The 26,803-nt window shown below is 41.8% G+C and overlaps 2 protein-coding genes across 3 annotated transcripts; both read right to left on the bottom strand.

Annotated features, from left to right (window-relative positions):
* Positions 1-3,023: 3,023 nt before the first annotated feature.
* On the bottom strand, positions 3,024-13,282 carry sel1l (SEL1L adaptor subunit of SYVN1 ubiquitin ligase). Its single transcript, XM_028397750.1, has 21 exons — positions 12,734-13,282; positions 12,550-12,587; positions 12,121-12,316; positions 10,879-11,046; positions 10,492-10,597; positions 9,975-10,137; positions 9,808-9,861; positions 9,645-9,704; positions 9,471-9,552; positions 9,210-9,364; positions 8,701-8,757; positions 8,548-8,616; positions 8,333-8,410; positions 8,014-8,076; positions 7,816-7,903; positions 7,503-7,651; positions 7,237-7,402; positions 7,033-7,107; positions 5,986-6,158; positions 3,876-4,004; positions 3,024-3,723 (listed from the first exon to the last, which is right to left on the bottom strand). The coding sequence occupies exons 1-21, from the start codon at positions 12,819-12,821 to the stop codon at positions 3,451-3,453; spliced, it is 2,430 nt and encodes an 809-aa protein (XP_028253551.1). The 5' UTR covers positions 12,822-13,282; the 3' UTR covers positions 3,024-3,450.
* A 1,254-nt stretch (positions 13,283-14,536) lies between these two features.
* On the bottom strand, positions 14,537-26,670 carry arhgap18 (Rho GTPase activating protein 18). 2 transcript variants are annotated; one of them, XM_028398005.1, is made up of 18 exons: positions 26,316-26,670; positions 21,454-21,691; positions 21,054-21,198; positions 20,445-20,527; positions 20,035-20,187; positions 19,504-19,567; positions 18,952-19,070; positions 18,516-18,587; positions 18,332-18,425; positions 18,015-18,106; positions 17,851-17,928; positions 17,582-17,741; positions 17,411-17,493; positions 17,112-17,318; positions 16,860-16,994; positions 15,817-15,938; positions 15,647-15,702; positions 14,537-15,554 (listed from the first exon to the last, which is right to left on the bottom strand). In XM_028398005.1, exons 1-18 carry the CDS (start codon positions 26,447-26,449, stop codon positions 15,463-15,465), a joined length of 2,127 nt encoding a protein of 708 aa, XP_028253806.1. In that variant the 5' UTR covers positions 26,450-26,670; the 3' UTR covers positions 14,537-15,462. The 2 variants fall into 2 exon arrangements, with proteins under 2 accessions (XP_028253806.1, XP_028253807.1); XM_028398006.1 differs by lacking the exon at positions 26,316-26,670 and adding an exon at positions 25,959-26,309.
* Positions 26,671-26,803: the final 133 nt, after the last annotated feature.

Below are 26,803 nucleotides of genomic sequence, written 5' to 3'. Positions count from 1 at the left end.
AAAAGAAAATGAATGATCTGAGAGAATGTTTAGTTTTTAGGAGGTCTCACAATGTGTTGTGTCCAGTCACAGCCAGGTTGAAGCCTGTTTCGCTGATATGAGCCTGCATGCCATGCACGGTCTTTCCAGGAGAGGCACCCAGCAGGTTGGGGTTGAACAACTTGATAATATCTAAAAGACAAACAGCCAGAAAGACATTTAAAAACATGTCTTTCAGGTGGAGTAATAATGTTAATAAATAGCAGTTCCATCTTACTTGCCAAAGTAATGACATCTTGAAATGTCCCATGACCTCCAATACTACAGGTGGGGAGGAAAATAACATGAGAAGCTTTAAGGGTGGAGGTGAAAGAACAGAGATGGATGACAAGCCATCAGAGATGTCTCACCTCCAGGACACGTGGCGGAACTCAATCGGAATTCCAAGGACTGTAGTAGCATTAGCACCTATGGCTGTCTGCCAAGAGTGACAGAACATCTTATGAGATAAGTTTAACCATGTTGTATTGAGTGTATTTGCTATTGTTTAAAATTAGACAGTTGCGTTGTCCAGCTGTGGCAGCAGCAGAAGCAGCAGGGACACACAGGTCCCCCTGTCTGTGGACATTCCTCCAGATTCTTTCCTCCAGTGAGTGCTGGGTTGTCATGAGGTTGACTGAACCCCAATCTTTTTTGTTTAAAACCAGCCCAGCCGACACACACACACACACACACACACACACACAAAGGCACCTACTGTCAGAGAATCCCCCAACGCAGCGATGACTTTGATATCTGCTGCCTTCACAAATTCAACTAAAAGAGGTCAAAGGGGAAGGACAGGCAGTCAAGGTTATCTGTTTCAGTTCCACCTTTTGGACAGATGTGAGGTGTGAACATGACAGACCTGAGGTGGGGACAGAAAGAGATGGACTCATGTCTGGACACTGGAACACAGGATGTTTGAAGCTCACAGGTCGGGTTTTCTCTGGAAACTCCTGTGAGAGAAGCACATTGAGTTGTACTTAACTGCGCTGATTAACAAGAGGAGTAGCTGGCTTCTTTGTGTGTGTGTGTGTGTTGACATTGTGTGTCCATGTTTTGCTTTATGTCTTTGGTGTGTTAGCTGTGCTTGTTCTGCACATACTCAGGATGCCTGCTGGTTCGTATGGTGTGTGGTTAGCATGGTTACCTGCTTTGTAATCTTAAAAGTAGGTTAATCAATGCTTTTTAATGAGGCCATCAGCGTGAAGAACAGTATTATAATTTGAGTAAAAGCAGGTATAAACAGTACCTTATTGAGGGCCTCCTTGCTGTAGTGTCGTATCCCTTCCTCATACTCCCACCACCAGTCGTTGCCTAAGAATATTATCAAAATATTTCGAATACTTTAATGTTTACCTCTAATCGGTTAACTAAACAGTGTCATAGAGCACAAAAAACTGTAGGTGCTCATCTAGGCCTAACAGTTCGTGTACCTTTATATAAACATTAGCCATCATAATATATGAAAAATAAACAATATATCTAAAAAAGGCTCAGAGGCTACGGTAACAATAACATGTGATCTGCCCTCCTGCTTGTTCTAGCACTTACCTTTGACAGAGCAGGACGCGAGCACACATGTTGCCACGGCGATCCAAAGCCACTCCATAGTAGTGCGTATGGACCAGTCAATGGGTCACCCCTACAGACTGCACAATGTGATGCTCAGTTTTTACAGCATTGTCACATTGTCCTGCCAGCCTAAAAGGCTTGAGTGACAGCCTGCAGGTCAAATCAGAGCCGCTCTGACAGCTGATCAACGTCAGCAACAAAACAACACAACACAAAAATGTCTGATCTCCATAACTTGGAACTTTGGAAACAAAGTGTTCAAAACAGCTCTTAAATATCCATATATCATTTATTTATAAACGTGTTTTTGCCATGGTAAAAATGCAACAAGTGTTTCATTTAGACCAATTTTGAGTTGTGTGGGTCAGCGTGTGAGTGTGCAGGGCACAGTTCTCATCATCCTGCAAACAATTCACTGTCCTTTTTCCATGCAGATGTATTGGCAGATACATTCTTTACAACAAGCACATACAGTGAAAGAGAACAAATGCATGTGGCAAAATTAAAATCTAGTCTGGATAAATACTGTATGGCCTAACCATGGCTTTATTTATTTTTTTATATTTCAGGCTCAGATTAATGACCATCTGAGCTCAGCAGTGTAGGCAGATCTCCAACTTAGACTTTTGGTGAGGGGGTGGAAGTTCTCACAACAGCTGAACTTGTGTAACCAAAAAGAAAAAAAAACACCCTCATCCACTTCCTCTAATGTAGAATTCAGGGTCTGAGGTGTTGCTATCTTTAAGGCTGCTCTAGTTTCAGCCTCAGCTAACCGTCAGCTTAAAAAAAACAAACAAAAAAAACACAAAACACAATGAGCCAAACTATGAGCTACCGTCCAAACACTGACATCTATAATCAAATGTGAGCCTGCTGATGGACACGTGTGCGCACTGATGTACTGTGAGCGTGTATTCCTGCTCACTTGCACTGTAAGAGTAATTTGCCTGTGCACTCTGCTTTCACTATTCTTGGAAACTCTGTGAATTTTAAAACAGGATCTGCATCAGAGATGCATGTTAACAACTAAAACAATCTGCTTTTTTTTCTCTATTTTTACAATCCAGCTTTTTGTTGTGTAAACTGCCTAAAAGGTTTCTTGTTCTGATATCACATGGCTTTAGTATAATTTTAGCACTGTTACTGATGCTGAATGAACCACAGCTCTGCAAACCTCCTAACAAATGTATGCAAACTTGCAAAGCAAAAACGAATGTAAAAATGTGCTCACTCATTAAGCATCTGAAAGAAAAGTGCCTAAACTGAAAATCTGAAAAAAAGATCAGAGAAAACATGCAGAATCATGACTTTCCTCAGCAACTAGACCAGAGATGGAAAATAAAATTGTCTTAGCTCACATTTTCCTGTCTATTCTGTTTCTAAATACTGCACACATTTAGGATTGAAACTGTGTCCACTGGATGTAATTTTTTTCAAAAAGGTAGTGAGAGGAAACTAAAGCACATATCGGATCCCATCTTGATAATCAGTCAAGTCACAGTCCTTTTGATCTGTAGGAATATTTCCATGGTGAGGACACGGGTTCTTCTGGCAGAATCCTGAGTCACAGACTAACAAGTCCCAAGTCTGTGTTATCCTCTCAACACTTTCTTCTGTAGTGTTGTCCAAACAACCCCAGTGTCTCGTTTTCAGCACAGTACCAGCATATTTTAGGAGAAAGGGAGACTTAAAAAGTTCAGTGGCCATCAAGGCATTTTTAGTAAGTTTAGGGGAGCAGGCTAGGGGGAGGTGCTCAAAGTTCCAGGTTTTCAACTACTATGCACCAGCTGCTCCACGCAGAGGGCTGGCAGAGCCTCTGTCTGTCCTTTACTGCCCGCACATTGTCTGGCTTTCTCACTGCTGCTCCTCTTCCCCCTGGGCTGGGCCCTGGGCTGGTGTTTCTTCCTGAGCCTCGGGCTCCGCCTGGTCTTGTGGCTCTTCCTGAGGTGGTCTCGGAGGGGGTGCTGGGGCAGGGGCAGGAGGACGAGGTGGCACAATGATTTGGTGTTGGCGCTGTCTGTAAGCGATGACTGTGCCTAGCAGTAGAGCAATGACAGTCATGAGGTAGAGGTCCCACTCTGGGCCCAGGAGCTGATCCAGATCCACTTGAGAAATCATCTCTTTGAGCTGATGGGAGCCATCATTGATTAAGGAGAGGATGGAGGCAAAAACACACATAATTATTATCACTTCACCTTTAAAGGAAGTACAGTAAATTGCTGAAAGTTACTATTTCACAGTTGCCACCCCAGCTAATAAATTTAGGAGGAATCACTTACATTAATATCCTGCAGGTACTGCAGTGTGTAAACCAGGCCCAGCTTGCAAAGGGCCAGGAAAACTGGGACCTGGGCATCAGGACTGGCTTCAGCAGCCATGTCATAGAAACGCTTAGCTAAATGTATGTCCTGCAAAAAAAAAAAAGAAAAAGAAAGTTAACATTTAGGAATTACAAGCATATTAACTTGTTGATGAAGATTCTCAGTCATCCAGGTCATCATACGTAGAGAAGATTGAAGCAAGGCGTCTGGACTTGTAGAGCCTGTAGAGACTTGTAGAGCCTGTATGGACTCCCCAAGATACACAAGGAAGGAGCCCCCCTCAGACCCATCGTCAGCAGCACAAACTCAGTCACATACAACGTGGCTAAGCACTTGGCTGAACTCCTGACACCACTGGTAGGTGACACACCACATCACATTCACAACTCGCAGGACTTTGTGAACAAGGTGGAGAAGATCCAAATGGACCCAGATGACACCATGGTCTCATTTGATGTCACCTCCTTGTTCACCTGCATCCCTACATCAGAAGCCACAGAGATGGTAAGGACTTGCCTCACACAAGACAGCACACTCAAAGAGAGAACCAACCTAACGCCAGACCACATCTGTGACCTGCTGGACCTCTGCCTGACCACCACTTATTTCCAGTACAATGGGAACTTTTACAGACAGAAGCACGGCTGTGCGATGGGATCACCTGTGTCTCCTATTGTGGCCAACCTCTACATGGAAGAAGTGGAGAGAAGAGCCCTGAGTTCCTATCCTGGAACCACCCCCACCCACTGGTTTAGATATGTGGATGACACCTGGGTCAAAATCAAGACCAACGAAGTGGAACGGTTCACAGAACACATCAACGCAGTGGATAACAACACCAAGTTCACTCGCGAGGACACCAAGGACAACAATCTGGCCTTCTTGGACTGCACAGTACATATTGAGGAGGACAGGAGCCTCAATGTGGAAGTGTACAGGAAACCCACACACACGGACCAGTACCTGTTGTTTGATTCACACCACCCACTGGAACACAAACTGGGAGTCATCAGGACCCTGCAGCACAGAGCACAAACTGTACCCACCAGCTCAGAGGGGAAGAAGAAGGAGCAACACCACATCAGGAAGGCCCTGCAAACATGTGGCTACCCGAAGTGGGCATTCATCAAAGCCACAAAAACAAGACCCCCCAACAACAAGAAGAAGGACAACACCAGGCGGAGAAAGAACATCTCCATTCCATATGTGTCAGGAGTATCAGAGAAACTCCGCAGGATCTTCAACAACCATGACATCCCGGTCCATTTCAAACCTATGACAACACTGAGACAGAGACTGGTTCACCCGAAGGATAAGATTCCCAGGGAGAAACACAGCAATGTGATATATGCAGTCCAGTGCAGTGAGGAATGCTCTGATCTGTACATTGGAGAAACTAAACAACCACTCCACAGAAGAATGGCTCAGCACAGGAGAGCCACCTCCTCAGGACAAGACTCAGCTGTTCACCTCCACCTCAAAGACAAAGGACACTCCTTTGAGGACAACAACGTTCACATTTTAGACAGGGAGGAAAGGTGGTATGAAAGAGGAGTCAAGGAAGCCATCTATGTTAAGCTGGAAAAACCTTCCCTTAACAGAGGTGGTGGCCTCAGACATCATCTTTCTACCACATACAATGCAGTGATTCCATCCATTCCCAGGAAGTTTGCACATACTCACAGTAAGAACAAAGGGCTGTCAACCAGTCCCCCTCCGGCAGTTTCATAGTCGTTAGCCAGTCGTTGGACACACCTGGCCCAGTCAGCCAGAACATCACAGGTAAGTATGGAAACATTCAGTGCTATTGTTTGTAAGTTTTACCCAGACCCACCCACATAGGTCTGTAACCACATATAAACCATGTTTCCCCACCAAACAGTTAGAACTGATGAAGCTGCTTGGATGAGCAGCGAAACGTCTTCTAGAAAACTCTACAAGTCCAGACGCCTTGCTTCAATCTTCTCTAAGCATATTAACTATACCCCCTATTTCATGTGACCAAGTTCAAATAACACAATGTTGGTAGTGGGCTGATTTTAGGTCAGCAGTTAAAGACCATGCTCACCTGTTTGATGCCAAGGCCTTTCTCATGCATGTACCCCAAGTTAAACATAGCCTGAGCACCGTGCTGCTGCTCTGATGCCAGTCTGTAGTGAATGACAGCCGTCTCATAGTCCACATCTGTTCCATAGCCATAGAAGTGATAGTCTCCCAGTTTTATCCTTGCCACAGTGTAACCTTGGAGGAAAAATAACATGAGGTTTCACTCAGTACTAAGGTCTGGTTTTGTGAAGTTAAAGTTAGGTTTTAGTTGGCAGAATGACCAAGCAAGTATCTTCAAGATATTTGTGAAGACCCAACTTCACACTTTGACTAGCATTTAAAACTCTGCACTCTTCTCTTCTTGTAGTCCAACTGTTTGTAAAATGGTGTCTCTTTATTGTTTCCTAAGGTCTCCATGCAATGTAACTTGAATGTTGATCCTCATTTTGTAAACTGCTGTGGATAAAAGTTTCTGCTAAAGGAATAAATGTAAATATTGTTGTAAGGGGCAGAGCTAGTGGATGGTGGATCCTGAGCTGAGGCTGCTCAGCCATTATTCTGTTGTTAGATAATTAATAGAGAAACAAGCCCATCCAGCTCTCACTCACTGCCGCTGCAGTTGATTGCAGACAGACTCTAGCTGTGATTATGAGTGTTGCCATGGCTGTGGTTGTTAAGGTTAAGTAAGGCTGTGACTCATTTGTTTATTATAGGAGTAACACTGATGATATCCAGCTGTGAGTACAGTTGTCCATGTCACACGTCATCATAACCGCAGTAGGCTCAGACTACTATGTTGCATAGTGATGACTATGTGTTTTGCTCATAGGAGCAGGAAGGTGCTGTAGTTAAAGCACTAGACATGTACAATGCACCAGAGAGGCCACAGTTTTCCCCAGCACAACAACAGCACACAAACTTGAATCAAAAAATCTTGTAAGAACGTTTTTGAACAGTAAAACACCATTTTTGTCATGGAACAGCAGATAATATCCTTCCCAGATAAAATGCCGAAAATAACACACTTTATCACCCCAAAACTGTGCAAGGACAGTGAGTATGGACTCACCTTGTGCGGCCGCTCTGGTCCAGTGAAGTAAAGCACGTGGGTAGGTCTCGTTCTCACTGAAGATCCTTGCACCTTCTGTTACGATCCACACAAAACAGAAGACACAAGCTGACTCTTACTACAACAGGCAGCATAAATAATTCCTGTATGTTTAAATTCATGCAGTTTCTGGGTTACGACACTAAAGTCTTGTTGTTTTCTTACTTTGGTCTAGAATGAAGGCCACGTTGCTTTGAGCCACCTCGTAGCCCTGCTCAGCCAGCAGCAGATACTGGACCAGTGCAGCATCTGTCTCGCCCTCTTTAAAGCTACTATAGGCTGTCATCAGACGTTCTGACCAGCGACCACGCTCACACACATTCTTGAAAAGCTGCAAACAAAAAAGACACAGTGTGAAACTCAATAAGTGAACAACGGTTTACTCAAACAGAGACAAACAGACATGGTGAACAGCAAAGGCTCCTCCTCACCTCCACAGCAGTGTGACAAGAGCGCATCACGCCAGTGCCAGTAGCATGCATCTGGGCCAGGTTGTAAAAAGCTAAGATGTGGCCAGCCTGTGAAGCCAGGTTGAAGAATTTAAGAGCCTGTTTGTAGTCACGCTTCACGCCAATACCATCTGAGAAAGAATAACAGAAACGTGAAGAAAACAAAGAGAAAAAGAGTGAAGGCTAGACTATAAACAGATAGACAAGAAAGATGATGTAACAGGAGGCCATGAGACATTGTACACGCACATGCCATTTGACAGGTGTACATACACACTAAGCCCTCAACACTCACTGTAATACATGGTGCCCAGCTGGAGCTGTCCGTCCACCCAGCCCTGTTCTGCTGCCTTCTGGAAGTATTTCAGTGCCAGCTCATAGTTCTGAGGACAACAAGCACAAAACTTTCAAATGGCTGCACAGAATTCAGTCTAAGAACACTGGGGCAGCGTGCTATCAAAAGTCTTCAGAAAATTGTTTAAAGATTCCTTACCACTGGGACACCTCTCCCATAGAGGTAGGCCATGCCCATGCCGCTCTGTCCAACAGGATTTCCCTGAAGAAAAAAAATAACATGAGTGTCAATACAATAAAGAAACTCTGGGGCGAGGTGTCAAGAGTTGGGCTGGAAATAGTCAATAGTCGCAGCCGTACTTATGCGAAAATCACGACATTTAGTTGTGATTTAGTTGTTATTTAGTGTGATCCGAAACTTGAATAATAATAATTGGTGACTATTCGATTATCAAAATCGCCCTAGTCAAGAGTGCTGCTTGCAAATGATTTAGACTTGTCCACACTTTCACACTCACCAAATCAGAAGCCTTCTTGAAGTACTGCAGGGCCGTGTCATTGTTCTGAGGGAGAAAGTCACTACCTTCTGAATACATCTGAAAGACAGACATCAGAGAAAAAATGTTTGATGTAGCACCTCGAAGACAAATCATCCCCAACTGAATAAAAAGAAACTAAGTGCACAACAGAGAAACGTCATAACAGACAAGTAGACAACCCTCATTTCACCCACCTTCCCAAGGAAAGCCATAGCATGTGTATTTCCTGCATTAGCAGCCTGGGTGAAGTACTCATATGCCCTCTGTTGGAGAGGAAGCAACAGAAAGCCATTTACCAGAGCTGAACCACAAATAGAGCGACTCTTGACAGTTTAAGCAAAAGTTACCTGGTGATTCTGTTCTACGCCACGTCCTCCATGCAGGTGAAGCTGACCAAGTCCCACCTATAAATTAAACAAAGCCAATAAGTGAACATAATCTGAAATAAAAACTGAATTTGCCTTTATACACCGTCTCAACCTACTATTTAACTACATAAATATAACATGGCTGGAGAGATACTACTTTCAAGATGCTTTTAAGATTCTATGTGTTTAGAGTAGAAAAAAATAAACTACGAACTATAAAGTGAAGAGACTTGAGAACAGATCTTTCTGGGTAGTAGTCATGCTGAGAAATTAGCAAGTCTATTCATTCACTAGATGCCTTATTCACACAGCCTGTTTGATACCCTGCTGTTGCGTCTTAATGCATCTCAGTGTCCAGTGTAAAATGTTGCTGTGCTAATGTTGCGACTCTGAGTGGAGGCAGTAACAGAAGTGTTGTATGAATGGGTGAATATTACAGTATAGTAACAGTCACAGTATAAAAGAGTGTTTCTGAGTGACTACTTTACCTGAGCTTGGACATCTCCTTTCTCAGCTATAAACTGGTAGTACTGGATGAGGTCCTCCTCTAACATCCCGCTGGTGGATCCCGGGTTCTCCACCTCATCTAGTAGGCGGATCCTCTGCACTGCTGAGCCACCTGTCAGGGACACGTCACTGGCCACTGATGTAGTGAAAGAAAGCAGAATAGAAAATCTGATATAGTAATGTATATTTGTTTATAAGAAGAACAATATTTTTTTTTATTATCAACGGATGTTATCACTTACCCTGATTTGCTACAAGCCTATAATGTGTGAGCGCGGACTCACAGCTCTGTGGAACACCAACTCCTCCCCAGTATCTGTATCCCTAATGCAACAATATAAGAAAAATGTCATTTTTTATTACTACAGAAAACTATCACGATATAATTGCTTGTCTGACCAAAAAAAAAAACTTACCAAAATCATATGAGCTACCAAGTTCCCACCCAGTGCACCAAAGGTGTAGTAAACCAGGGCCTGGAAAACAGACAATGTACCATTAGATGTAATGGGAAAAGTAAAACATTACAGATCACTTGGAATGTTTGCAGTAAAACAGAATTTCAGGGTAAGACCACACCTTGGCTTGACTCGAGTTAACTCCAAGTCCTGCAGCATACAGAAAGCCAAGAGCCTTTGGAAAAGTAAACAAAGCACAGGGTTACACTAACAGACTCTTGAAGCATAAGTAATAACAATCTAAGATGTCAAGTGACATATGACATGATTTTTGAGTCAGATCAGTACCGTCTGAGCTTTAGGTGAGCCATCCAGGGCAAGCTTCTCAAACATTTCTTTGGCCTTGGTGACATTTTGGTTAATGTAATCTCCAAACAGCATAGCATATGCCACCTTCTCCATGGCTTTCTGATGACCTTTCTCTGCCACTTTCAGCAGCTTTTCATATAACCTGAGTGGTTTGATAAGCAGAGGGGACACAGGTGAAGTTAAGACATATATCTGCATAATAAAAACTATGTGTACATAACAAACACTACTGTGACATCTAAAGCAAATAAGGATGTGATGCAGTCACATGACCAGTGGCTGGTAATAAAGCATAGATGAAATAGAGAGAGCCATATGAATTCTACACTTGCAGTCATATCAGACAATGAAAACAAACAATCTGCTACTCGGTTTGTGTGATTCCCTTGTCCACACTTTGAATTTTTCTTTGCGAAAATAAAAAAAATAGTTAATACTTATATAAAACTTAATTATCGAGTTGTTTATGTTGCTATCTCACAGGAAAAGAACTCACTCTTTTTTCTGAGTCTTCCTGGTGGTGGCATTGAGCATGTGCAAGACCGTCTGATACTGCTCCTCAGCCTCCTCAGCCTGCAGTCTCTGCTGCGCCTGCTCCTCCGCTAAGGCAAAGAGACAAGTCAATAAGATCATTTAGATAAAATAAGGGTTTTCCAAACAGCAGGGTAATACTAATTATGAAAATGAAACTATAGTTTGTTTTTTTTTAAGTCAGATTTTTATCATCAGTTTCAGTAGCTGCTGAGTTTTACAGGGGCATAAGACCAAGCAAAATGTACTAAATACTTATTACTTACTTACTATCTGCATCATGTCAAGTGCATTATGGCAATACTTCATATATTTTTTTTAGAATTTAGTTCTGGTGCTTTTAAAAACTTACTTTCACAAAACCCCCATTTCTTATATTTGTCATAGTCGTAAGTTGTGGCACACCACAGGCGTCCATCCCCTCTTCCATCAGTGGTACAGTCCATATACTCCTTCTCCTGGAAGAGGAAGGGAAAGATGCAGGGCTCCCCATGCGCTGTTCCTCCATTCACCACAGGAACTGTATCGAACAAGCAAACAATATATACTTAAGAGTGAATAAAAACAAAAAGGTATAACAAAGTAAATTTTAACACAGAGTTAAGTGTGATCTCTTTTTGTGTGCTATATTTACAAGTTATGTTAGTTTGCTGACATTTAAAATTATTATTTTAAATAATAATAATAATAATAAATATAAATAAATTTCCATCTTAATACACTTTTACAAGTCAACAGGAAAATTGCTAATAATCCCAGAGTAAAATGATGTAACTGTCTGCAAGAGGAGCCACAGGTGCAAGGTGCTGTTAATTTCTCTTGGGGTTTAACCGTCTATCCAGCCTGGCATGTGCACTGAAACCACATGCACCTGTGCTCAGACTCAGCATAACTGAAAACAGGTTAATGCGTCAAGAAACAACAAAGCTTACAAAATAAGACTCAAAGATAATGCTTAAACCTGGGGATAAAAGCTTAACTGTTGATAAAATTACTGACAAGCAATCACTGCTACTGTTGGCAGCAGCTGCATATTGAGAAGCTTAGATGTTTTTGTAAAGAGACTATTTCACAACTGTTTTCCAACACCTGACGCACTAAAATCCTAAGGTCTTTACTTAAAAGTTGTGAAGTTCAAGCCTTAACTTTAAATCTTAGTTTTTACAGGGTTATAATCAAGTGCCCAGTAACTCCCAAACCTGTCATTAACACAGACATAGTCATAATCATCATGTAATTGTTTCATTTGGCCAACAAGCAAATTAATTTTACAGCACTACGATAAACAATGTGGCTGGAGCAACATTTTCTGGTATAAACGAGATATTACACGACTCTATCCATTGCTGGCTTTAGTAGGCAAGCAGAAAAAACCCCCACAGTAAACTCAAAAGTCAGTCTGCCACAAATGACAGACAGTACCAGGTCAGGTCAGGCTCTCTGTCTCACCATGCTCATTCTCCTCAAACAAGGACAGAAACAGCAGAGCTGGTGTCCGGTACTTAAAACTTAAAAAACTCAATACGTTACATTTAACATTTAAAAATAACCTATGAAAATGCTTGCAGAACAGTATAAAAATCGTGCTCCTTACCTTCTTTAGGTTTCTCCTCAACGGGAGGAGGTTGATCAGGTAGGTCCTCCTTTTCCTCACCCTCTAGCTCATCAACAGGTAACTGTTTCTCTTCTTCTGGCTGGGAGCCTTCATGACCAGAGGTGACAGAAGCACCTGCCACAATTCTTGACGTCATACGGACATCTTCCTCTTCAGAGTCTGGATCATGGTAGGACTGCAAAATTATTAAAAGAAACATATTTCAAAAAATGTGGAATAATAAACTGTAGCCCATTGGAAAATTAGCATTACAAAAGATTGGAAAAAGCTCTCTCTTCATCATTAACCCACTGAAAATAACACACAGACTAATAATGTCATTCAAACATGGATTGCAAGAAACAACCATAACTTATGTAGTCATGCTTACACGGACATGAAGGCCGATAACAAAAAACCCAGACGCACCTTTAACTCTGGTCCGTCGTTGCGTTGTTGCTCTTCATCTAAATAAAGTAAATATAGTGTTATTTTGTGACAGGTTGTTTGCTAAATTTAAACAGCTTGCAGCAGTTTAACAGCCGTCAGATCGCTCCTTATGCGAGCGCAGCTACAAGCCACTGACACAACATCCCGGTAGTTTTATACTTACCAGCTCTAAACGCTTCGATGAAGACGATGAGAAGAATAGCTAACAAATAAAGCTTTCTTGTCGTCTTCAAACACCTCGTACAGCCCATTGTTGTTGTTGACAAGCTAACACTCTGCTAGCTATAGCTGCTGATATTTCTAGCGCCACGCATACAGTAAGGGATGAGTCACACTATGATAAGTATCATAAATAAATGTACACACAAGCCCTTCCTAACAGAATCCCATTCGCTCTATGTAGCAACCATTAACAGCAGTTAATTTTAAGCTACTGTTACTGTCAGGAAAGCTAACAGATTGCAGTGCAAAGCTAAGCTAGCAGAGTAGTACCTGCTGGTATGACATTTAGCTAACAAGCTAGTTCTACATAACCACACAAAAAAACAACCTCACGACGCAACGTTGTCCAGAGAAGCAATTCCTCGGTATAAAAGTTAATCACCGAGTACCTCCCGTTACTTCAAAAACACCCGAGTTTAAAGGCGACATGCAGAAGCTTTTACCAAGGTACTACTTTACGTAGATTCCACTGTTAAGCCCTTACTACTGATCGACACTTCCTATTACCGAAACTCGACCAATCACAGCGCGCTTAGTTTGACAGTAGCCAATAGTAAGAGGCCATATATGTGTCAGCGAATCAGGTGTGTACACAATTATATTTTCAGTTGATGGGTTTGTCCACGACACCGAAACACGTTATATGGAAATGTGAAAGGTTGTGGGACGTATTTAAGCAAATACACAAATATAATTATACACTATACACTATGTACACAAATATTTCTGGAAACACAAAATAGCTTAATAACCAAAATAACAATTGTCAATATAAAGTCTAAAAACAGCATGAGATGGTTTATATTTAAGATTATTTATCTTATTTACTTATAACAAGTATATTTAGTTTGATTGCCATTGCTAGGGTCATCTTCCAGGTCATCTTCAAGTTTTGTTCAAAAAATTATAGTTTTTCAAATTAAGCAATTTTGGTTTCATTTTTAACATGGGAGTCTATGAGAGAGCCCTTCAATGAGGGTCATCTGCCAAATCTCCTCCTACAAATTTCAAGCTACATACTCCATTTTAGTCATAAAACGCTCATTAGACGCTGCTCTATCAAACTTGTATTCAGAATTTTCTAATTCCGAATCGTTTCCACACGCCAGGCTCTCAAAGTTGGAGTGGTTTCTGAGGTCTCGTCTGCTGTTACCATGGTGACAGGCTGACACACAGAGGCATACACAGAGGCAGACAAAGCTCTGAATGGCTCTGATTCTCCAGCAATTCAGAGCAATCCTTCACATCAGCATTCAAAGCAACGCTTCAGCTGCAGCAATCAAACTTGCATTTTCTTTAGGAAATGCCCTTTTCTAGTATAATTATGCTATGAGATTAATAGTTGGTATGCTGTACTTGAATTTAAAAAAGGCATCTTATACTTAATGCAGTGCTGCCTAGGGGCCTGAAGATCAAACCATTCAATATCAGTTTTCATAAAAATGAGCTAGTGTGTGTGCACACACTCATTTGGGTACAAACACACTCAAGCAAGCGCAGGTGGGAATGAACAACTGCATATTTATTTACAGGTGGTTTTAGTGGTTATTAAGGAGACATATAGACAAAGACAGCATGATGTGGAGAAATCAAAATTCACAGTAAACAACATGACAACATATAAGACATGGAGTGACAAACCACAGCTCTCCACATGACCCTGACCATGCTGTGCAGATAAATCTTGAATCGGATGTTGATTAGGCAAAAAAAAACACTAAAAGGATGAAGTGGAGATTCTCTGTTCCTGGTAAAATGCAGCTTTTTTTAATATCAACTAAAAGTAAAAAAATCAATACAGCAAATGTCAAAAGCATTAATTTAGCTGGCTTTGTATGTGTGCAAATGTATTAGCTCATCAGGCCAATTATAGTCAGCAGTTTATTTCTTCAATAATACTTGTACAAAACCTGACTTGATATAATCTGTGAGCTCGCACACACGCTATATAAAAAATGCTCTAAATGTGTGCATGTGTGTCTAGCAGTTTCACACATTAACACGCTCACACATCAGTGGTTTAAAAAAAAGGTCTAATGTACAGAAAATAAATGTACCATATAAACAGTGATGTCATCATTGCGTGTCATGGCGAGTGAATGACGGCAAGATTACAAAACATTTGAATCATTTTCTTCACCAAATCAATAATGTGACTATATATTTAGATTTTAGGGCTTTCAGCAGACATGTCAATAGATAAAAAAAAACTTTGCAATTTAATCAACAGAAATTTGACCTTAATGTATTTATGTGGCTAATTTTTGTTATATTGTATTGCACCAAACTACAACTCTCGATTGTGGTTGGAGTAAATCACAGTATAAACTAGGTTTCACCAGTGCACTAAGAAGATGAGGTCCTCAAACAAGTGGTTTTATGACTGTACTGCTGTTCTTCAGGCTGGTGGTACATGAAGCCAAAAAGTAGCATAATGCAGCGTGAGAAACAGGCTTGTGAACACATTTCCTGCAATTTTCCATTTTTCTTGTGTAGGAAATCTAGAAAAGCAGTGTATTGCCACATATTTTACCAAGTGGATTGTTGGTATATTGTGATACAAGAGAGGTCGGATCCTGGCTCACAAAAAAATAGAGAGAACTAGAGGGTGTCTCCTTGCAGTAGGACACAGTGGTGATGATTTGGAGTGGTGTGATGGCTGACATGAGTTTATCGCTGTACAACTTTGATGACCCACTCTGCGGTGGGGTTCAGCTGGAAGAGGTCTTTCATGTATGTTTCTCCATCTAGGCATCTCTCCTCTGAGGACAAGGAGAAGGGAGAGAAACATTTAAAGCATAAAATACATCTCAAGTTTAATAAACAGTTTTACTAATAATAGCAGTAGACTTACTGATGTTTCCACCAATCTCATAGAGACACAATTCCTCATTTTTTACTGTCACTGAGCTGGGGAGGCAAAGAGAGAGAGAGTGAAGATGATGCAGTTAAAGGGGATGTGGCCAGCAGCCAAAGAGAAGTACTATTACTGTCTCTGAGCAGTGCTCTAAGTATACAAATTACCTATCTTGGCTGAGGAAGCGGGTTAACACATCTGCAGCTTGCAGCTCTTCAGTGAGCTGAACTGCCATAGACACTTTGGAGAACTGGGGAGCGTGGACACGAATAAATCCCTGCGAGCTCTCCTGGTCATAAACACAGACAGAGGAGCGAAGCACACAGTCATTTAAATGAAATATATATAAACACTTTAACAATGAGGACATCGTCCAAAACACTGTCATGATCGGCACACAAACACACACACAACGACCTGAACTTCAGTCAACCAAGCATGCTGATTTGAATAAATTACTGCTCATCTGTTTAATAAACTACAGTCACTGACTGTAGTTCACCAATACCCTGACATGTGTAACATTTTAACCAAGCACTTCACTCTTCACTGTGTCAGTGCGACACTAAAGAGCGAAACGTTCACTAGTACAATAACCTTCATTATGTTCTTAAACAGCACCACTAGATGGCTCAATTGCTCAACATACACAGCATTTCTGTGTGGCCATCATCTAGCAATAACTACATGTGTTTGAAATTTTTCTGTCTTTGCACGGTAGTTTTAACCTCATCTGTGGATGCAGCGGTGAACTGTGTTTTCAAAAGTGTTCCTGAGCCCTGACACTGATTTACACTGAAGCATCATATCTCATAGACAGCCTTAAGGTCATCAGCAAAAAAAACGATTTCTATCCTTGTTGCTTGTTTTTCTGGATTCCTTACATTTTTTATGATTATCTACTGGACATAATAATAATTCGATCTTAGAGACATTGAGAAATTATATTCTTAATTTGAACTGTTTTGTGGGAAATCTGTGACAATCTGTGACACTCTGATTACAAGTCTAGAGGCCTTGCTTCAATCGTGATCTGAATGACTGTGAATCTTTATCAACACCTTGGATTACATATTATTATTATTACTTTTAGTAGCTTGTTTCAACAATTAACCGCCTACCATTGAATGAATGTACACTGACACCATCTGAACAGTTGACAGAGACAGGATCACTGACTGCAGTATGACCAGGAAATGAAACCTCCTACCTCAGGAACAGCTTTATCAGATGGTCTGTCAGTGGTGATCTTCTTAAGCAGCTTCCGTACGGCTCTCTCTTTATTCTGTTTCCGCTGACTCTCCATGTTTTGCCGTCTAACCTGGTTCATAATGAACTTGGGGATCTGGATGGTACAGTGATACAGACACAACATGGAGACTCTTTGTACACATTGTCACACGTTGTAGTGTTTATACTATGCTGTTTGAGTTACAAGCAGTAGAGGTCTGTTTGATCTTACTGTCCATAGAAGGTTCTGGTATCTAATCAGCAGTCGGACAATGTTGGCTGTGCTGGTTGCCATGGAGAACTCCTGCTGCTCTGTGACCTTGGACCGAAATCCTTTGAACATGAATATGTTGGGCGCCATGACCACAGAGACATTGTTCAGAGTCATTTTATTCTTGGCCTGATGGTCAATCACACGCTGGAAAAACTCGACCAAAGCCTGCAAACAGATATATGTCATATACAAAGACAACGCATCATGTGGTGATTTACAGAAGTAAAGGGGGGGGTTCAGTCAGAATGTGCATCTACCTTCAAAGTGTCCCGATTAGCCTCAGGTAACAAGAGGACGAGCAGGTGCAAAGCCTGTAGCTGTTGCTTCTTTGTGGGGAACTCTGTCCACACACACACACAGAGAATCGCACAGTGAGTGTGTCAAGTTTTTTGTCTTATGATGTGTCCTTAAATAGATCATATACATACTGTTGACAGCTATGAATGTATTGAGGTGCTCCACAGTCAGCAGCGGATGAGGAAGCTCCCTGATGAACAACTTCAAAAGGCTAGCAGCATCGTGCTGTTTCAGCTGTTGCCATGGAAATGTCCCTTCGTAGAAACAGGACTCGAGCTCCTGGCACAGTGACTATCGGAGCAGACAGCACACGCACACACGGGTATGCTACATGACTCTAGGAAGAAGTTTAGGGACATTTCACAAAGTGTCTGTGGGGGTCTCGCACGAATGTACCAACCTTGACTCTAGTGGCTGCTCCAGGGATCCGTAGCAACCCCTCTGTGTCCAGACCTTCTTCTTCAATATGATTGATAAGCTAAAGATTTAGAGGGATATTGTTAGGTAGTTTGAAACAAAGACCGCATACACAACACAGTTTTTCTGCCAGGCTGATGTGCTCACCCTCTGCAGTACGAATGGCACTTTGGTTCCAGGAGCCCGCCTCTGGTCCTGATCCAATAAGGTGGAAAGGGGAACACCAAACAGACCACTTTCTGCACACACACAAACACAACTACTCAGAAATGTCCTTCATTAACTATACATGTGCTGACTACATGTCTGTATATGGAGTGTCGGACATGAACTGTTCAAACTATTTCACTTTACCCTGTGTATAATGAGAATTAAGAACATTTGTTCATCATTCATTCATCACCATCAGTGTCTTTGAGAGTGTGTTAGTATACCTGTGTGTGTGTGTGTGTGTGTGTGTGTACCTCTAGTTTTAACTTTGACAGGCTTGTGTGTCTTCAGGTCTATCCCAGCAGTGTCAAACAGAGCAGTCATCTCCACCAGCACAAATCTAAGCACCTGAAAAAACAGACAAATAACATTTACAACAATAGGAACAGCTGACTAATCGTTATCTCACACACACACACATGCATTACAACACATTACCTTTTTCATATCTAGAGGAGACAGATCTCCTATTTTGGTCTGACCTGTCTTGTCTCGGAGCAGCTTAAAGTTCTAGAGGAAAAACATCAAGGACAGAAAGTTGATGAATGGATAAAGAATGGATCTGTTATACCAAAATTAACCACCAGATGTCACTAAAGATCAACACCCAGACTGCTCCTACACCATTTTTATAATTTTCTGAGTATGTTTAATAACTATGTAAAGCCTAAAGGCACATTACTGAACGCTTTTTAAAACTACAGTCACAATATAAACAACAGATTGGTCAAAAAGTGTAGGACACTGAGGTCATTTGCTTAATCTCATTATTAAGACTTCGCAATCCACTTTGTTCACCAGAGACACATTTACAGAAGAAACACAGGGAATGAACTCGTCCGTGTACATGTGCGCGTACACGCATGGAACTCACTGGTAGTTTGTCGTCAGGTGAATTAAGGCTATTGGTGACCTTTAACCTTTGGTGGTTGTCCCTGTTAGTGAGCGCCTGCTCTGAAAACGCCACTTCAACATTCAGCTCTGTCTCTATTTCTGTTAAAGCAAATAAGAATTAAAAATGCATGCCCACACAAGTAGTGCAGTATGCATGTGTTTATGCTGGTAAAGTGCAAGTATACACAGAGAAAGACAATTAAATGTGGAATAATTTCACAGCCTGTTAGTCACTGCAGCACAAAGAGGAAGTAAGAGCGGCTTGCTGAGTTTTATGACGTTAATAGTGAATAAAGTCACATTTAAAGGCATTCCATTACCAACCACTATCGCCATGTACAATGTGGAGAAGTACATTCTAATCTGAGTATTTCCACTCAGTCTTATTATTTAATTTTTATAGCAGCAATAACAAAACACTCTACTATTTCCTAGAAGTGTGTGTGTGAGTTAGAGACAGAAGTTTGAGTCTTAGTTTCTTCTTCCCACTGCTGACTAATGTTGTGTGTCTGTAGGAGTATGTGGCACATACCAGCTGAGGATGGATCTTTTTGTCCGTTCTCACTTCCCTCTTTTAGTTTGTGAGGTTCCCCATCCTATCACACACAACACAACACAGCTTTACACAAGTCACAAATTTACAGAAAGTCCTGTTAAATATTATCTGGTCTGTTAATTAGTGGACACAATCGGTCTGACTGGACAAAATGTAAGACTCTCTGTTCCAACAACAAACTCGAGTAATAAAATTAAATTCATGTATTGACTGAATATAAATCCTGTCTTGTACCCACTTCCTTTGTGGTGAGTAAAAAAGGAAACAATGCAGTGCTGTATTGTCTCAGTTCATGCAATTAAAAAAGGAAGAGATCATTGAGGTCAGTATCAATATCCTTTTTCCAAGTTATCCAACTTGATGTCTTACAGACATACTGTCAAAGATATCAGGTGTAGCGATGGAGAGGTTTAAACCTGAGTTTATGCTAAGCTAAGCTAATCAAAACCTGACTTCAGCTTGGTGTCATACAATGTTATTACTTTGAGTTTCTCAGCATGTCCTCACCTTTTCAGGTGATCGAAAGATATCCCGAACATCAGGAAGGTGCTGCCGGTTGCGTCGCCGTAGCAACGTCTGCTGCAGTGAGGTCACACGGCGCTCTACAGCCGCCGCCTGAGTTCTGGTGAGCGTGGAGAGGAACACTGCGCTGTCTTCTTCCTGTCAATTAAAAAAAGGATCACACATGAGTAAACTGCATCCATTTATCTGTCCATCATCTAATCGATCAGCCATTGTGAGCTGTCACAGTAAGTACAGCATTGGTGTATTAAATGATTCCAAATGGAGGTCATTGCTCACACAGTTTGTGTTTAGTGAACAATCTGACCTGAAAATGTGAAACCGATAAACTGATAAACTCTGACTCAACCTGTACTTAGGTTTCACTAATTCAATAAGGGATAAATGATTGACACCTGATCCTGGTCAGCTGCCAGTGAATCATCAAACAGCCGCGCTAGCCCCGCCTCCGTAAGCCACGCCTCCTCCTGTTCTCCCTCTGAAAAAGTCAAAGAGCGGAACAACACAGGAAAGATGATGGGTACATTTAGAGATGATACATCATTAGTGCCAGTTTCTGCTTCAACAAAGAAAAAAGAGGACAATTTAAAGAGCACTTAAACAGTATTACAGGTGCAGGAAAGGGAAATGAGTGACCACATACAGAAGTGGATACACATATTATACAGGAAGAGTGTATTTACTCTGAAGAACAATGGTCTTTACAAACAGGCTAAATTCAACTGAGAACAGAGAAGAACTGCATTCCTCATGTGCAAGGCAACGAACAGCCAGTCTGCACAGGCCTGGGTTCGTTTTTTAATAAACAACTGACATCTACATGTCACAGCAGCCACTTAAATGTCTTTCAAAAAGACATAAAACAGCTGTGAACCATTCTCTTGTGTTTGAAAGAGTCTGAGAGTCTGCTGAAAAGATGATTCACATCCACTTGTCTCATCTTTCCAAGCTAGTCTATGATCAAACTGAACTCCTGATTGATCTCTATCAAAGTTGAATACTACCTTCAGGAAATTTCTGTTGCTCCTCCTCTTGACTTTCTCCTTCTCCTTCTCCTCCACCTTCTCCTCTCCCTGCTCCATCACCTGAGCGGGTGATGTTCTCCACCTCCTTCCAGTAGTCGTCCATCTCCAGCTCGTCCAGGGAGTCCTTCAAGATGTGAAGATGAAAAATGAGTTGTTTAAATGTTCCGGATATGAGGCAAAGAAAGAAGAGGGGTCGGGAGGGGGGCAGGTCTTACAACTAGTCTGAACAAGTCTTAAAAGTGGCAGCTAAGATAACATACACACCACACACATTTTTCTCATTAAACAACTAACACACAGCTGTGCCATACACCTTAACTAGTTAGAAAATCTTCCCTTAAGTAAAGCATATTCATTTATTTATCACTATTTTTTCTACCTGAGAGTTGCAGCGCTGACATGTGGGCTGTGGTCTGGACCTGGTGTTGGGACTGTGTCTGGGGCTGGAGCCAGGCTTTGGGCTGGAGGAATGCTGGGAGCTGGGGGAGGCAACAGAGCTTGTACCGGGGAGCGATGACGGGTCAGTGCCGCTGGTTTTTGACATAGCTGAAGGTGAATATTTCTCCCCATGTTGTGCGTTCTGGTTCTGTTGAAGAGTGTAGTGGCCTGTTCTGCGACTACAGAAGAGACGGACACACACAAGTACGTCAAATACATGTTAGTGATAATGCTGCACTTTGCACTGTGACATAATGACATGATGACGCCTCATAAAAACATACATGGATTATAAATGCTGAGAGCTGTTTGTGTATGTTGGGCTCTATAAAAATACATTAAGTGATGCCTTTCATAGGATGACCAGTGAGACATAGCTTTTGACACAAGTGTGTGAGTGAGTCAGGCACAAGTCAGCTAAAGACTTGCACTAAAGCACCATGTTGAATTCCCACCCAGTCAACTAATGAGGTCAACATCTGCCAGCACTAAGAATAGCAGCGCTGCAACACCTTGGACCACTTTGCTTCAGTAACACTTGCCGGGTGGTAAAAATCAAAAGAAATCTTTACAGTCACTGTCTCCCAAAACTCTGTAATTATATATAATAAATATATATAATATAATAACAATCTGAATGGCAGTTCTGGGTAGGGTGAACTGTTCCTCTAAGAGAGTAGTCCTATGATTATGAGCGGAAGGCTTTAAATGTAGCAACAATGATTCAAGAAGGATGTCTTATTGTCAGGAGATGACACAGTAACGTTATTATTATTATTATTATTATTATTATTATTATGGTGTACAGCAACTAGTTATGATAGAGGAAGTTAGTCAGTAGGGCTAAATAAGAAATGCACAGCACTGAGTTGATTAATTAATTTGGAATTATCAGAGTATTACCTTGAGGCTTCACACTGAGTCATGACCACATACCAAAGCAGACTTCCTGCCACTTATACAGTACACACACGCACTGGGGATTAACAAAGCTATAAAAACACTAGTAAATTTAGTCCCTTTGATCTGCTTTTAACATAAAGAGTTTGGGCAATCTACTAATAAAACTCACTTCCTCTCAGCAGATACATGCAGCAGACATTTGTAGACTAGATCAATCTGAGTATGCAAATATTTATGTTTTTTAGTCAACATAAATCAGGTGTCACCGCATTAAGTGTTTTTATTGTGAGGAATGGGAAAAATGTTTCTCTGATTTCCTTCTGGAGATTTGTTTACGTTGGAAGAACACAAACTAAAAGCTGGCAGACACACTCATATGAGCTCACTGGATGAGTTAATCATTTACATTCTTACAGAGCTTCGAAATGAAGAAGCATAAAGATGATCAGCTAACCACACAAACTTGTGGTTTCTTTTCAATTACAGGAGACTGGATTCACAAGTAGAATACTTTCACAATAATCCTGGATTATTTCTGCTTCTTTTAGCAGTAAAGGATGTGTCCACCATTTTGGTCCAGACTGAAATATCTGAGCAGGTAGCTTATTAAAAAACTGTAAGAAAGTGTAACCACTGCCTGGATTTAAGGCTTAGATTCAACATGCACCTGCTCTGACTTGACTGGATGAAACATTCCTGCCTTGTTTTCTATTTACTTACAATCCTGCGGTGCATAGAAACAGAAAATATTTATTTACAACCTTGTTAAAAATTAAGCAGATTCAATGATAAGTATTTGTTGTTAACCACAGTGTCTGAGAACAACAGTGGAAACAGATGTGCTTCATTAGTGTGACTGTTGCTATCCCAGTTAATAAAATGTGAAATTCAAGGCCACCGTACACACACACACACATCACAATAATGCAAACATATTGTTCAAAGCTTTACACACAATGTCACTTTGCCCCCCCCCCCCCCGCCCACACACACTAACAGAGGTCAGGTGTGCTGCCCTTGTGAGTAAAACAAACAAATTCCCTTTTTTAGCTCACTAGTATACATGCATGCACAAATAGCCTTTGAAGGAAAACAGCGCTCCAGCTGTGTATGCCATTGTTTTGCTCTTTGTACCTTTTATCCTCACACCTTTTATCAGCTGCTTGGAGCTGCCGACAAAGATGGAGTGTGTGAGGACGTGTGTGTGCGTGTGGACAAAAAAAAAGAGGGCTGTAAAAAGAAGTCCCACACTGTGAGGCGCAAACAGGATAGAAGGAAACTGTAAATGCCCTGCAAAGAGCAAGTTCAGCACGGATGTTTGAAGATCAGAGGAAGTGAACTTAAGACGACTATTTGAGCCCACTCCAGTGCTGATTGGACGTTATTCACAGCACAAAACATGAGCTAGATTTGTTGTTGACGTATTACCTTACATGCTATTATATTACATCGGTGCATCAGTAAGCTGCCACGTTTAAATCTGATGATTTGATATAATACATGTGTTGTTTCTACATGATTTTGTCAACTTGTGTTTAAAGTAGTTGAATCAAATACTGACACATCATGGTAGGCTCTGCAGTACAGGACTGGCTCTTGTACAAATAAAGGGCCCATTCTAGGCTAATGAAAAGACAAGGTTCCTAGTTAGTTGTTGGTACACAAACATGTAAATGCTATCTATCAACTTTGGCCCCTTGAAAGGGGCTGCCAATTAGCCTAGCTTAGCATAAAGAGAGGGGTTGAATACTGGCCTGGCCTGTCTCCATCCATTCACCATTAACAAAGTCTTTCTTCTACAGCTTGATGCAGGGGTGTTATTTTCAGATATGTTCAGTTTCTGACTCACATTTATAGACATAAATTGTCTATTTATAGACATAAATGTGTCCATGCTGTCCAACAATGGACGGCAAGAGGTGTGTGTGTGTGTGTTGTTCCCATTCAGATCGACAGATGCCAGCTGCTCTCAGTGCAGACAGAGGCTGCCTCTGTTCCTTCTTTCACACAGTGACCGGTCCCGGCAGTGACGCACTGGTTGAATATAGATTTGGCGCACAATGATATCATGTCATTATTGAAATTGTTACATGATTATACATTTACCCAACATGGAGTTACCTGGATCTAAATGAGAAATCTTCTCACTGGACAGCTGAGATGTCAGACAGACACAGTTCAGCAGGTGCAGTTAAACCACTGGTCCTCAGAATAGACCTTTACCAGAGCTGTCGCCATGTTTTATTTACTGTTAGTAAATTTTGGATTTATTTGCTATAAGGTATAATTATTTTTCTGCCCTGTTTAGGATTTTATTCCTAAGATTTCTCATGCAGTGTGTTTGAAAGAGTCCCTAGATTTGCATATAAAGACAAGGCTCTGCGCACAGACACAGCTTCAAACTAGGACAATAAGCACTTCAGCACCTAAACAATGGTACCACAGTGCAGGACGGCCAGCTGACACGCACGTAACTGAAGGCTCCTTCGGTTGGGTGTCCATCGCTGGGAACGAGCCAGCACCATTTTTTTTCTGTCTGTCTGTCTGTCTGTCTCTCATTTCCTGGGGTGGGGAAACAATGACCACAAAACTAAGCCTCTGCAAGTCAACCTAGACAGGACACACACACACACTGCTGTGGGAGGTGAGACAAAGGCAGGCTGTAATGTGATGCTGTGTTTTTCTCCCTAGCTAGCTAGACAAGCCATCTGGAACTCACACCCATACACAACACTACACACACACACAGGGGTGTCCGTCTGAGGGCCTGTGTTGTTTACTTTTACCACACCATGGTTGTTGTGTGTACAGGCCCTGCTGCAAGGCTGCATAAACAAGTCCACTCTGTTATAAATAAAGGAGTGTAACTGTACAGTTTCCATGTGAGCTTAGTTCCCTATTCAGCTCTGCACCTCTGACAGCTCCTCTAGGATTTCTCCTCGGGACTGTAAATGGGTCTTACACTTCCTGTAAGAAGCTGACATGCAGATCAAGCTCTACAAAACATCAAATGTGAGGATTTGAGTGGGTTCTCCTTATCAGTAAAAAAGAAGAAGCATGGGGTAACATAGAGATTGTACTGACACACCGTCTGTTCAGCAGAGCATGCACCAACTACACTGTTTAAAATTGCCTCCCTGTAGTCATTATAACATGTGCTTCTGGATGGCTCTGCATAGCACCAATACAAAACCATGCTGGAGCCGTGTCAAGCTGATAAGCCGCCAACTACTTCCTGAAGTAGCTTTCAAAGTTTAAAATTTAGTTGTTTTTGTCACTTCTTGGAGAGGGTTTGGAAAGAGCGGGCACTTTAAAAAACACTTGGCAGATGACTGAATGAAGTTTCAATCAGGAGATCATTGATCAGTCTGAACCACTGTTGTTCATTTATAAGTGTACAACAGTAAATGATTTATTCAGTGAATCATTTAACTATCCTGTTTACAAAATGGTACAAAAAGCAGTAAAAAAATGTGAGAAAACTCACAGTACTGTGGAGGAAGTCAACATTAGGATACTCCAACAAAGTCAAGGTGAACCTACTGATTAGGAATGTGCTGAAGGAAATCCATAACCCAGAGCCAAAGGTGGACTTTGAGAGAAAGAAAGAAAACAGCTGGCTCATGTGGAGTCATTCACCGGGTTACTGCTGGGGTCAAGTTCTCCTTAACACAGCGAGGAAGAGGAGGAGGAGGAGGAGGCTTCATTAAACTTTTCTGCTCAGTCAACACATAACTCAAGTTCAAAAATGAGGAAAAAGTTCCTATCACTGCGACCTTTGCTCTCCTACTCTGACACACATTCACACAGCTTCCTTTTATCCGCTGCTGCCCTCGGGTTAAAGTGATCGGCTGGTATGGCAGCACACACACACACACACACACACTTCACATCTCCCACCTGGGCACAGAAGACTCGGGGTCCGGCACTGGCGGAAAGCTGGGAGCACACAATCCCGTTTGCGGCAACAGTTCCGCGTTGCTGTGGTAACCCGTTAAAACCACTCCCTGGGACTGCTGCTGCTGCCGACTCATGTTTCTCCTGCTTTTCTTCGTACTTCTATCCGACACGAGACTGACATCCGATCACTAATCTATGTTTAATCAATCAGCCCACATATCGATACATCTATCTGTAGATGTTTTCCATGGCTGAGCTGCGGCCCCGCAGACTCATTCTGACATCAAACTCTCCTCCCTCTCTCCCTGCGTCTCCCTCTTCCTCCCGTCTGTCTCTACACAACTTGTCTGTGTGTCTTCTGAGAGGCAGGACGGGGGCAGGATCACACACACATATGGGTTACTTTAGTCTACACGCAGCTCTGTGATTGGCTGGAACCACAGATCAGGTGACAGCGCACCCTGGTGCTCCAAAAGATGTACTACCAC

This window comes from Parambassis ranga, chromosome 24 (genome assembly GCF_900634625.1).
Source record: "Parambassis ranga chromosome 24, fParRan2.1, whole genome shotgun sequence".
In the NCBI taxonomy this organism is placed as follows: domain Eukaryota; kingdom Metazoa; phylum Chordata; class Actinopteri; family Ambassidae; genus Parambassis; species Parambassis ranga.
The sequence above is the reverse complement of the archived record's forward strand: the minus strand, read 5'-3'. Positions and strand labels throughout refer to the sequence as shown.

What these genes read in the sequence shown, in the direction of transcription:
- arhgap18 (XM_028398005.1), bottom strand. Translation starts at nt 26,449, where the DNA reads ATGAGTCGGCAGCAGCAGCAGTCCCAGGGAGTGGTTTTAACGGGTTAC. An exon ending in GCAACAGAAATTTCCTGAAG is followed by an intron (nt 20,528 to 21,053) that starts GTAGTATTCAAC and finishes TGACTTTTTCAG; the next exon opens with AGGGAGAACAGGAGGAGGCG. An exon ending in CTGATAAAGCTGTTCCTGAG is followed by an intron (nt 15,939 to 16,859) that starts GTAGGAGGTTTC and finishes GTTTATGACCAG; the next exon opens with GAGAGCTCGCAGGGATTTAT.
- sel1l (XM_028397750.1), bottom strand. Translation starts at nt 12,821, where the DNA reads ATGGGCTGTACGAGGTGTTTGAAGACGACAAGAAAGCTTTATTTGTTA. An exon ending in CATCGAAGCGTTTAGAGCTG is followed by an intron (nt 12,588 to 12,733) that starts GTAAGTATAAAA and finishes TACTTTATTTAG; the next exon opens with ATGAAGAGCAACAACGCAAC. An exon ending in ACGACGGACCAGAGTTAAAG is followed by an intron (nt 12,317 to 12,549) that starts GTGCGTCTGGGT and finishes ATAATTTTGCAG; the next exon opens with TCCTACCATGATCCAGACTC.